Below are 12,907 nucleotides of genomic sequence, written 5' to 3' on the forward strand. Positions count from 1 at the left end.
TTTCTGGGAATTGATCCAAAACGATAATTATACAATACTTTGTTGTGTGTGTTTTAGTGCTGGTACATTGACTGGTTAGGCCCGTTGTGGCCAGCTGACTCCCAAAGCTTTTCATATACTTATTGTTTCAATTCATAGTTGTTTGAGAAACTTTATTACAGAACATTATTTGGCAAATGATTACCAGGGCATTTTTTTTTAACCTTAACAGATATATGCATCTTTTGTCAAATTACTACATTTCATCAATAAATTCAATCTGAATAATAAGACACCGTAGGCTGTTATCAGAGCTGTAACCTGAACATGTAATCTTGATTACGTAATCAGATTAAAAAAAATTAAGTACTTGTAATTAGATTAAATTACATTTTAAAATACTCGTAATCAGACCACAGTTATTCTTTTATGGATTACATATTATTTAAGCAATAGCAATAAATTATTCATAATTTATTGACTCACCTTACTCTGTAGGTTAACCATGTATTTATATGTCTTTGGAAGGCTTTTGTCTTTCTGACACATTAAAATTCACATATTCACAAACTTTTTTTGTCTTTCGCCTAATATATTTACTTGAAGTACACATGATATTTTAAAATAAATATTTTAATAATTAAGTATTACATTTGCATGTTCATTGGTTTTTGTCACATAACATGCACATAAACAAATAAAATAGTTCATTTTCTTAGTAAGTTTTTATTTTTTTTATTTTGATTGATTTTAAAATGATTTATTTTAATTTAATCTTTTTATGATTTAATAAATTATTAGCTTTTCATTAAACCCCCTGCAGTTCCTACAAAAACACAAGTTTGGGAAATCTTAACAGAATGTAATTTTAAATGCACAACAAATGTAATATATTTTCTTACTCTTTGTATTCTTATGGTAATATGGCACAAGATTATCCTATTTAAATCAATGTGATAATCCAGTTAGTTCTAAAAGTAACTACTAAGCTAAATCATGCGTGAAAGTGTCAGCTTTCCACATCATTAAAACAGCAATTATGATATTATTATAGACTAGTTGTTCTCAATCACATTGCTGAAGCCCCTGCACTACTGCACATTTTGCATGTCTCCTTTGTTTGACACACCCATTTCTTGGTGTCTATACTGATGAGTTAAATCAGGTGTGTTTGATTAGGTGCAGTGTTTGGTGGGGGGGCACCTCTCATCATCCATCTCCAAGCTGGACTCGCTCTCAGAGAGCTGCCGGCACAGCGCCTCCCTGCGCTCCACCTCCCTCTGGAGCTTCCTCTGCAGCCGGATGTTTTCCTCCCGCATGTGGCGCTCTTCCTCTATGTACTGAGCCCTCTTCTCTGTCTCTGTAGACACACACACTGCAATGAGCAGAGCTTATCTTTATGGTGAAGTCATGCGGTAACAGTGCATTTGTTCATGTGCACAACCATGAGACCAAATGAGGTCAACATGATAAAAAGTATGTGACTTACAGAAAGTTTTGGACCAGTTGATGGAAATATCACTTGCCGCATCAGAGCATATGTTGTTATTTTACAAAAATCTAAACAGCATTATTTTAGTATCATGGTAAACTATTATAGGTTTTTATTAATATTCTAAATGAGGTTTTTTTTTTTGTATATACTTTATCATTTTTATTTTAAATTAGGTTTTAGTAATTTTGTTGTGTTTTAGTCATTTTTATTTATTTATTTTGTTTTCTTTTATTAATTTTTAGTTTTTTTTTTGTTGTTGTTGTTTTATTTCCGTTTTAGTTATTATAGTAGATCAAATTAAATTAAATGAAAATGAAATACCTGCTAGTTGAAATAAATAAATAAAAAAAGAATAATAATTATAATATATATATATATATATATATATATATATATATATATATATATACATATACACACACACACACACACATACATACATACATATACATATATCCATATCAGGGCTTGTATATTAATTGTTGAGATGGTGAATTGGTGGGTTTTTGTTAAATGTGAGCAAAAAGCATCGCAGTTAAAAGAACCAAACACTTAAAACTACTAAACTACTTCAGTCTGTGTGCATTGAATTTATTTAATACATGAGTTTTACAATCTGAGTTGAATTACTGAAATAAATGAACTTTTCCATGACATTCTAATTTACTGAGATGCACCTGTATATATTTAATGTTAGATTCACTGTTTTGTTTTGTGACAGCATATCAACATAACTTGTGACACCTTCACCTCTTCTCAAGTCCACACTAAATAACACTGTTTTAATGAAACACCACTTTGGTGATGTAATGGTGCATGGACTGTTGGGGAGAAGACTAAGATTATATGAACTATAAAAAATAAAGTGGACACCATATGGCGTCACATAAGGCCAGCTATTGTTCTTGTTAATGTATGTACTGCCATCTAGTGGTCATAAAATATTATACCATTAAAAAAACACCTGGCTATAATTGTGAAAATAAGACTTTACTGTCACTTTTGATCATCAGATGCAAAGGAAAGTTGTTTCAGGGGCAGCACAAGTTATTACATTTGGATAAAAGATTACAAATACAAAAGTTTTCTTTGCAGAATATTCATGAAAGAATAGATGAAAGCGTGTTATATTGGTTGTTGAAATAAATAGGGCAAGTTTTTATTTTATATTGTCAAAGGACCAAGAGTAAATGGAATGCATTCCAGAACTTACGCTGTAGCTCTGCAGTGCGGAGGTTCTTCTTCAGCCGCTCCACCTCACTCTTGAGGAAACGGATGTGTCGCATCATATTCTCAGGTGAGTCGATCTCCATGGAGATGTCTCTGGGGGACGGCGGAGCAGAGACAGGCTGGTCAAGCTTCTCCTGAAGAATCCTGCAGGGTTGGAACAAAACAGATCTGTAAGTCTCTTTCATCAGGAAAGAAAGCATACAGATATAGCTGAACTCTTAAACACATAAGCAGGTGTTCAAAACATGTAGGGCACTTTAAATATTCAAAGTGGCATCACTACTTTCTCCGTTACAAGGCAGTGTTTCTATTTCTGAAGTGAGCTGTAGCAGTGTTACCCAAAGCAGCAGCTACTGACACAAAAGAACTGCACTGGCCTTTTTTCTGCTTCCAGTTTGTCCATGCGTTTCCATAGCCGATTCACAAGAGCTTCTTGTTCTTGCTCTAAGGTGTTTTCCAAGTCGATCTTTTCACGTCTAAGCTAAAATAACACAAAAGAGTTCAAATATATGCAAAGAATTTTTCATCATCTCAATGTGCAAATTTTGAAGGAGTTACCTGCTCTAAGGTGAGCTGTTTGGAGATTGTGTCGTTCTCCAGCTTTTTGATCTTCTTCATCAGTTTGTTGACTTGAAACTCCTGCTCTTGTTCTAAGTGCTGCTCCAGTTCGGCTTTCTCGTGTTGTAACTGAGAAAGAAATGGAGAAAATGGATTGATACAACTATGAAAATAATGTGGACCAGACTGAAGCTGTTCAAGCCCCATATCTGAAGAATTTCTGCCAGAAAACCATTTGCTTTGGCATAGTTTGCATTTGCTGTTTTATATTCATTGCAAAACTCAGCAAACTAGCTCTAGTAGTAATGAAAAGATTTGTCTTGAACTCTGTTTTGTGAATCCAGCAGTTTGGAAAATGCATGGATGATTCAGCTGCAGGCGCCATCTTCTGGTGATAAGTGGGAATTTATTCGGCATGACCCTCACAGTGCATTATGGATATTCTCTAGCCACTAAGTATACATCAGTTGTTATTGCAGTGCATTATGGAATTGAATGAGTGCACTTGATAACGTCCACTATGGTTTTGGACACCACTATGAAACACAGCCCCACAAATATTTCCTATATATAAAAGCATGAACCAGACAAATTAAAGATTCGATCGGGAGCCTGGTTTTTTTTTTTTTTTTTTTTTTTTTTTTTTAATGAAACCGTTTACAATTTCCAGCTATAGCTGGAATTTGTTGAGTCTGAGTGCTTACAGCTGCATTTCCAACAAACTGCAACCCATGACTCAACATTTTCCCATCTGTGAGGAAACATGTAAAACCACAGGTGACCATATGCAGCTCTCTCTTCCCCACTCCATCTCTGGCTCTTTCTCTCATGCTCCACAAGAAATTGAGGACAAACTGAATTCCCCTGACTCTTTAAGCTATAAGAAGTTCCTTAAAGACAGCATTGCTTAAGCAGTTCCCCTAAAGTGAATGAATCACTGCCTCAAAGTCGGATAAACCTCAACATTGTGGTGGAACTGGGATGCTTTTTGAGGAAGCTTTGTCCTCAGAAGGAGATTTTAGAAACTGCAACCTATCACTCTTAACAAGGTTGTGTGTTTGTTTGAATGATCCCAGAAGACTTGGTCAAGGCTGCTTACAGAGCAGACCTTGAAAAACATTTCCTCAGTGACTTATCACTAGAACTCTGAACACAGAGGTGGTAATCATCTTTTACTGTAACATGTGCTCTACGTTTGCTATGCAATATGAGCTCTTGAGCGACACTCAAATGCTCTGGTACGAGCGGCACAGAGAACAAATCCAATTCACAGACCGGACAACAGTCGAGCACTTACTTGCATAAGTTTTCTCGAGAGCTCATTGGTGAGGAACTCCTCTTCCTTCTCATAGTTGACCGCTAGTGTTTCTTTCTCTTTCTGCAGGGCCTGAATCTTCTTGAAAAGGGTGTTACTGATGAACTCTTCTTCTTGTTCTGCTCTCGCTTGCTAAAAAATTAAATTAAATTTAGAAAGCAGAACAACGTTAGTCTACATCTGCTGAAAATACATCAGTAGCAGGTATTAGTTGTGTTTCATTAACCCTAGACTGTTGACTGAGCAACAAACACATTTCTTCACTTTGTATGCGTATATAATCGCAATAAATGGTTGATGATGTGGCTATGAATAAATGAAGAAAAAGCTTTTTGTTTAAGGAATAGTTCGCCCAAAATGAAAATTTGTTGAAAATGTACTCACCCTTAGGCCATGTAAGATATAGATGTGTTTGTTTCAAAACAAATTTAACATTTTTAATTTTAAAGCGTTGCTTCAGGCTAAAATGTAAATCCTCTATCTATAACATTTTGTTTTCCTTCATTTAAGGAAAAAAGTCATCTTAATCAGGAGGGAAAAAAAGCACAGATTAGGCAAGCAAAAACAGTTCTAAACAAATATGTTGGTGGATTTTGATGCGAGAGGACCACAAACAGAGAAAGCATTATTATGGATTATAGACTATTATTTTGGCCAAAAGCAATTTTTTAAAGTTAAAACACCTCAATGATGGATTTGTTTTTTTACAAACATGCAGCTTTTCACTTCACAAGATGTTAATTGATGGACTGGATTTGTGCGGATTACTTGTGGATTATTGTGATGTTTTTATCAGCTGTTTGGCTGATGGCACCCATTCACTGCATCCACTGCTGAGCAAGTGATGTAAGTAATGCTAAATTCCTCCAAATCTGATGAAGAAAGAAACTCATGTACATTTTGGTTAGCCTGAGCATGAGTAAATTTTCATGTAGATATTCATTGTTTTCCACAGGATTTTGTGAGACAATTTTGTACATTTTAAAGTTAAATTCATCTATCTGGTGCAATTCGAGAGTTCAAAATTAAGAGCTCCAACACAGGTTCAGTCACAGTGTTCAAACTTAAAGACAAAAGCTGGTGAATTTTCTGGTTCTTTAAATTTAAAAGGGACTCAACCCTCTTTTTAGCTGTGATATAGTGTCTCAGTCTCACTGGTGAATTTGGAAGCCAAACAAATTAGAATAAAATAATAATTTTATATTATTATTCCTATGATAGTAATTGGCCATATATATTGTAAAACAATTGCACTGTCAAATAAATGAAATTTTTTTTTTCAGTTATATTATTTTACCTTACTCTACAGTAGGGAAACTGCAATACTTTTGTCCTAATTTCTACACTTGCAAGCAGGGCCTAAAACGAACTTTCACATCGGTGGCTGGTGACTTCAGAAAATTTACCGCCCATAAATATTTCTCCTTGCCATGAAACTGTTTTTGCAAAAACGGGCAGTTGCTACTACTACTACAACAACAACTGAACATATTTAATTTTTAAAAAGCCATTTGAAATTAGAACCAACCACTGCATTTTAATCACGATACAAACAAAGAAAAACTGTCTGATTGAAAATGCAAATTCACTCTCTGACAACAGGTGGCGCTTATGGATCAGCAGTGATAAGAAGGGAAAAGATGCCATCTAAACTTCTAATTCAGTTCCCTTCAGAAATACATTCATATCAGTGATAATTTTGACAGCAAATTTTGATTTAGTTCTAGTCATAGTCTTTTGATTAAAATCCCATTTAGTTTTAGTCATATTTTAGTCATCTGAATTGTTTTTAGTTTTAGTTGGCTAAAATCTAATGTATTGTAATTCTCCGTTCATGCGACGCGAAAGAGTACTCGCGCGCTGTGAGATGCACTCTGTGTGTGTATGCTTCAGTGAAAACTGGACCAAATTGAGCTCCATCTTGCGTCGTCAGATTTATCCATATGTCTGCTCTTCCTCTTACTCTCACATATTGACATTTCTGAACGGTTTATAAGATCTGCAGCAAGTGTATTTAAACGTATGTCCCGCCGGTTCATATGTACACATCTAACCTCCTTATGCAGCAGATTCGTTCTGAATAGGGAGGTTAACTTTAACTGGTTAACCTTAAACATTACCATTAATAAATCAAAACAATTAATACAATCAGTTAAACGGTTTAAAAAGTCATTTATTTATATAAAAATTTTCATAAATAAAACAAAATACTCATATAAATTTCCTGCATGATTAAAATACGGTACGCATATAAACAAATTGTGTTTTTTTAGAGAGAGAGAGAGAGAAAAAAAAAAAACATAAGTCGCGTATAAGTCACATGTTATTATTTCATTCAGAAATAGGCCTAATGCCGACTCGAAATGTTTACAAACATTATAATAAACACTGTAAACATAGGCTATTTTAGTTCCCCTCACTCCACAACAAATCCTTTCAATTAACAGTATTTAGAAAAGAACAATAATTAAAAATATAAGAACCTATAGCAATATAAATGACAAGCCAAAACATATTCATTTAGGTTAAAACGAAACTGAAACCAACGTTGGGTCTCTCATTCTACACAAAATCAAATGTTTCCGTAATGGCTATATATTTGAACGGCAAATTATTATGTAGCCTACTTCACTCGCATTCCAATATCCACGTAAACCAAAATGTTTTGCATAACATCACGGCAGTGCGGTGATAACACTTAACAGCACAGATTTTACTACATATTTAAACTGAGCAATGTGTGTGTTTTTTTCCCATATGTTTGACTGACTGTATTTTATTATGATAATGAACAGACTACATTGTCAAGTGTGCACCAGCGCAATCACTTGAAATTGATTTAGTCATAAACAGTTTTAATCATAAAGATAATCGGAATTGTAAAAGGTTTGCCTTTATTTGTGTACATTCACCATAAAAAAAAAACTTTGTGCTTTTGTAATATAAGCCTAAAGAAAAATAGGATGCCACTTTCTGCCATCTGGTTTCCTTTCGTGCAGCACAAAAATGAACCAAATATCTGCATACTAGGCTACTTGTTGCAGAGTTTTTCAATCATTTTCTTAATTTAAGTAAAAATATATTTCTCATATAGGCCTATTTATTAGTTTTATATATATATATATATATATATATATATATAGGCTTATATATTGCCTAGCTTTATTATGTTTTTCTCCGCTCGCAGAAACGCTGCAGGTGTGTGATGTGATATGAAGACCATGTGAATCCTCATGTTCTGTTTTTTGCTGCTATTTTCGCATGTAATATGAATTCCTGGGAAACAAATGTTAGTATTTTTAACGGGTCACAGACACTTAGCTATACTTTCTAATTTAATATAATCTTGTCGTTTAACAGTTAATAATCAGTCAACGAGCATCGGTTGTCGGTTAGGAAAAATAAGCGAAATTAAAATCCCTAGTTCTGAATGATTCTCTTCCCAAATCATCCATCCCTAACATTTTCGTCTTGTTTTTATTCGTTGACAATAATAGTTTTTGCCATGCAAAAAGTTTTAGTTCATTATCGTTTAGCTGTTGTCTGTGAAAAAAAAGTAGTTGATGAAAATTATTCGTCAAAAAAATTAACACTGATCCATATAAATCCCCACCCCAATATTTATATTTTTCTTATGAACAGTGAGCTTGCTGTACCTGTACAGTATTTTCTCTGTGCGGGTCTGTTAATTTTAGGCCATGCTTGCAAGAGATAAACCCTTGAGCTTTCATTTTGGAGGAAACTTCAAAAAGAAGTGGAAAACTGCAGCTTCTATGAAAACAGGTTTACAAACATTATTATTTTAATGAAATACTGTAAACATTTGCCCATTAAAAATAAAGCATAACTGGTGGCCGTTGCATTCCCAAACGCACACTAAACTCACAGCACATTCAATAACGGAGTTCACTGCAGTCACTGAGCCGCTATGAGATGCGGAAAACACCGGATCACGAGCAGATCGCGTGCGCAAAGTGTGTGCTTCCCTTTGAAACAAGCAGTGCAAACTGACTTGATAAATCATATTACGCTTTCGGTTTTAATTTGTTCGACGGATACTTAGCCAAAACAATGGCATGAAAGTGAAACACAATGTTAAAGAACTTTAATGTTATAATAAGAAGAATTTTATAACTTTGTTTACTGTGAAACTGTGGCGGGACAGATTAGACGGTGACGGGCTGCCACAATCTAGTTAATGAATGGGAAACACGGAGATATTTCACAACCAATACAGAATCAGTTTGACTGCATTTGACTGCTTAACCCTTGTATTATGTTTGATTTCGGGGTACAATTTTGATTGAGCGGGTCAAACTGACCTAAATTCCATTCAATGCAATTCCCTAAATATATTATTAAAAACAAGACGTAATAAGGTATGAATGGAACAATTTTAATATCAGTATTTGTCACACAGTACAAACAATTAATATCAAAAAGTATGATGTTTAAAAATGTGTTTAACCACATTTTTTTTAACCCCTTAACTGTCACTGTTCCTCCCACTTAGTGGGGGGTGTTATTTTACAAAATGTATAACAGTCTTTTAGAATCAAAACTTTTTATAATCTTGACAAAATACATATTGTTGGAAAGGTCTCAAGGAGTCTCAAGATTTCATATTGGTAGTTATTTTGTGATAGAAGTAATACTGAGAGAGAAATTTATACATTTGTGACAGACAAATTGCATCAAAAAAATTCAGTTGAGTTTGAATGGCACCCTGTGGCTAGGTATGGTATAATGCCTAAACAAAACTGCGTAGGAACCTCAATTTTTTTTTGTATCAACTTCAAATTTGGAACACAACTTGTTTAGACATGTTCATGGCTCTAAATGAGAAAAAGTAACAAAATTTCTGGAAGAGAAGATAAGTTAAATAGTATTTCAAAAACTAAATAATAGCTCACTTTTACCATCTGAGTCTGAGAAAGTCTTATTCAGTACTGAAAATAATAAGGGAAAAGCTAAATTTTCCCCTTTCCAGGGTAGTAAAACACCAACATAACATATTCCCAAAAATATATTTAATTTGGGTCTGTACAGTTGCCTTAAAACAATAAAAAAATGTGGGTTAAATTGACAAAATCATAACAAATTCAGGCCTATGTGTGTGCATTTCAAAACACATAAGTGAATCCTCACTTTGCATGCATGTTCATGGCCCTAAATGATATCAAAATATCAAGAATAAAATCTCAGGTTAACTGGTATTTCCGACAGCTCAAAAATCTAAATGGGTCAAATTAACCCAGAACATAATACAAAGGTTAAGCTTATAAAGCTTACTGCTTAAGAAAATAGCCTCCCAGAGTAATGAATGCAGAACAAAAGCCCTACAAGCATGAAGTTTGTTTCTAAATGCAGCTGCAACAATTTAAAGAATTGTTGGAGGCAGCAAAGCTGGGCCTAGGAAAACATGAATGAGGATAAATCAAAGGCATTTCAGGACAATGGTTTAGTTAATAGTTTATTATATAATAATTTATACAGACAAGCCAAGTTCATCTGGCTTGTCAGGGCTCCAAACAAAAAAATTGAGTAAGGAGCCATTGGCTCCTATAAGAAAAAACTTAGAAGCCAAATAATTTTTTTAGGTGCCACAGAATAAACGTGTTTTTATTTATTTTATATACTTATATATTTATATAATATATACTATTATTATTTATTTATTTACATTTTAACATTTCAATCATACTGTCATGTGTTTATGTCTCATCTTTTCTTGACTTTATCAGCATTTTAATCCATCTTGTAGATGACCTGGGAACTAAGGTTCACTTAAAGTGGGAACTAAATGTCTTTTCCAGCTTGAAATCTACAGTCACAAAGAATTGTTCATTACACAGAATCTGTACCAGTATAATGGAGCATAAGCATCACTTGGCCACTGAGTGTAGCTTGGGCTCCTCCTACATGAGACATTTCAGTAAGTTGTACTGTAGGATCTCTTATAAAATAGCCTACCTTTTGATGTTAATTCATGTTCACTATGTACTTTATTAGAAAAGAGAAAGATTAAATGGGTTCACTTGCCCTTGAACTGAGGCGCTAAAGCGACCGCGCATGCCGCATTAAGGAGCGCCAAAAACTGTATTGTTTGAATTTAGTTATGAATTCGGAATAATTTTAAAGCTGGTACTTTTTATTAAAAAAAGTTACAAAGCACAGAGCATTTTTCCGATTACTGGACGGCAATTGCACTTCAAATAATGAAGTTCACGCATTAAAAGAACACAGACCAAGATCTTGTTTAGAAGAAGCCATATTAGTAATTATTATAAACGAGAATTGTTAACGATATTGCCAATATTCACACAGCTGACAGCTTTATCTGTTCTAATTTGTTCAAGTTGTGCACGAAATAGACGCTGTATTTTCTGCACTTTCCCTTCTTACGTCTCCGTCATTTCTCTCTCGCTGCACAGCGGAGCTGCGTTTATCAGACTGTGTGCGTCAGCACTGATGTGCTGTCTGAAACTCTCTTTTTCCACTAAAACTTTGATGGGCATCGTCTCAGTTTAATACGTGAACATAACAAAAGATTTGATCGCAAAACAATTAGGAAAAAAGGCATTACATTCAAATTTTTAAGTTGTAACATGTAAATATATACCCAGATAGCAATAACACTCGGGCTGATTCTGGCTGAAATGGGTCTCTGTCGGTTCAGTCTCGGCATCGGTGAGAAGATAATGGGCCAGAGCCGCGCCGACTCTACAAAACACTTCTGGATGACAGACGGCTTTTTCTCTATGGACCGATCTCGGCTGAAAGCTGTTGTACACGCGGCAGGTCCACACTCGGTGTAGTTGTGTGTATTAACCTTCGGCCCTGATCGTTTTATCACAGACGGACGCTGCTAGAATGAAGCAAATCATCCGCCTGAGAAAACTTGTTTAGCAGTTAAATCCTGAGGAGCTTTCGGCGGGTAGTCGCCAGTGGCGACCTCAGCAAAAACGTCACTCACAAATTAATATTTATGGTCGCAAATGCGACTGTTTTAGTCGCAGTTTGGAGCCCTGCTTGTATAGAGACCAATGTGCAATGCACCCTAAAACCCATGTGCATGACATATAAGGAACTGAAAGTTTAACAGAAAAGATGTTATTTCTACATATAGGTGTTGTTTAGAAGCCATCTGCAGACCCTAAGAGAACAGGAAGTGCATGATGATGAAGAAATCTATTTAGATAACATAACACAATTATCAAGGCAGAGACCAGCTGCTTTCTCACTTTTGTACACATAAACACATGCTGAAACCACACAAGAACAACTGTCAGATGATCATCCAATATTAACTAGCAACCAAAACAACTGACAACAGATTGCACTGTATAGTGCTTTACAGTACTGAAGCACCAGTACATTGTCGTTATTTAATGCTCACATAAATCAAACCATCATTCAGACGTGATGATGCGCATTAACCCTCTGGAGTCGATCAACGCGGATACGCGTTTTGTGGCATCTTCTCCTGATAAATCCGAAAATAACAAAGTACACTTTCAGTTTTGATCGTACAGATAAGAGAAATACATCAATCGAATCTGTAAAGGGTCTACTTTTATTTGTATACACACATAATGACAACAAAACTTTGTGCATTTATAAAATTAAGAAAACAAACAGGGTGCGTTGTCTGCTGCCTTGGTCTGCGTGATTTTCATTTAGAAACGTGTCATTAAAATGAACTGTAACTCAGCAAATACTCAACAAAGAGACATGAGAGATATATCTACGTATAGAAAGCTTGACATGTCTACTTTTAAACTAAGCAAGTCTTATCCGAAAAACAAATATTCTGTGATAAAATAATCCATATGAAAACAATGCAATGTCCATCTTTCACGTCTCCCTTCATTATATCTAATTTGACCATGCCCACGTGCTGAACGTGCTATTGATATTATAATAGACAACATGAAGCATCGCGGCATGTAAACGCCCACATGACAGCAAACAAACCAGCAAGACTGTTCAAGTTTTTTTATTTATTTTACTGTCCGCTTCACACTGAGAGGAATAAGACATAATTCACCTCAAAAAGACGTGCTGAGAGGAATAAGATTTAGATTACCTCAGACAAAAGAATGAAGCGACTTAAACCAACAGAGATCATAAACATGAGTAAGTCTTTTTTTATTATTAATCCACTTGTATTAGTTTTCATATAACTTGTAAACATTTTACTAATTAGACTTTTTCCAAAATATAATTCCAGACTAAATGTATAATCAAGTGAAACATTATGAAGTTTCATTTACATAATCTCAATGTTTCACGATGCCAGGATGTTTTTTTTTTATTTTTATTTTTTT

The 12,907-nt window shown here is 34.6% G+C and overlaps 1 protein-coding gene across 1 annotated transcript in view; it reads right to left on the reverse strand.

Moving 5' to 3' along the window:
* The window catches only part of LOC109049103 (coiled-coil domain-containing protein 6), a 47,844-nt gene that overhangs the window by 10,716 nt on the left and 24,221 nt on the right, over positions 1 to 12,907 (reverse strand). The window contains exons 2-6 of the mRNA XM_042735027.1: positions 4,560 to 4,709; positions 3,263 to 3,391; positions 3,082 to 3,185; positions 2,688 to 2,848; positions 1,183 to 1,339 (exon numbers count right to left, since the gene is read on the reverse strand). Coding sequence (XP_042590961.1) covers positions 1,183 to 1,339; positions 2,688 to 2,848; positions 3,082 to 3,185; positions 3,263 to 3,391; positions 4,560 to 4,709 — 701 coding nt within the window. The remainder of the gene's footprint in view (positions 1 to 1,182; positions 1,340 to 2,687; positions 2,849 to 3,081; positions 3,186 to 3,262; positions 3,392 to 4,559; positions 4,710 to 12,907) is intronic.

This window comes from Cyprinus carpio, chromosome B12, assembly GCF_018340385.1.
Source record: "Cyprinus carpio isolate SPL01 chromosome B12, ASM1834038v1, whole genome shotgun sequence".
NCBI lineage: Eukaryota > Metazoa > Chordata > Actinopteri > Cypriniformes > Cyprinidae > Cyprinus > Cyprinus carpio.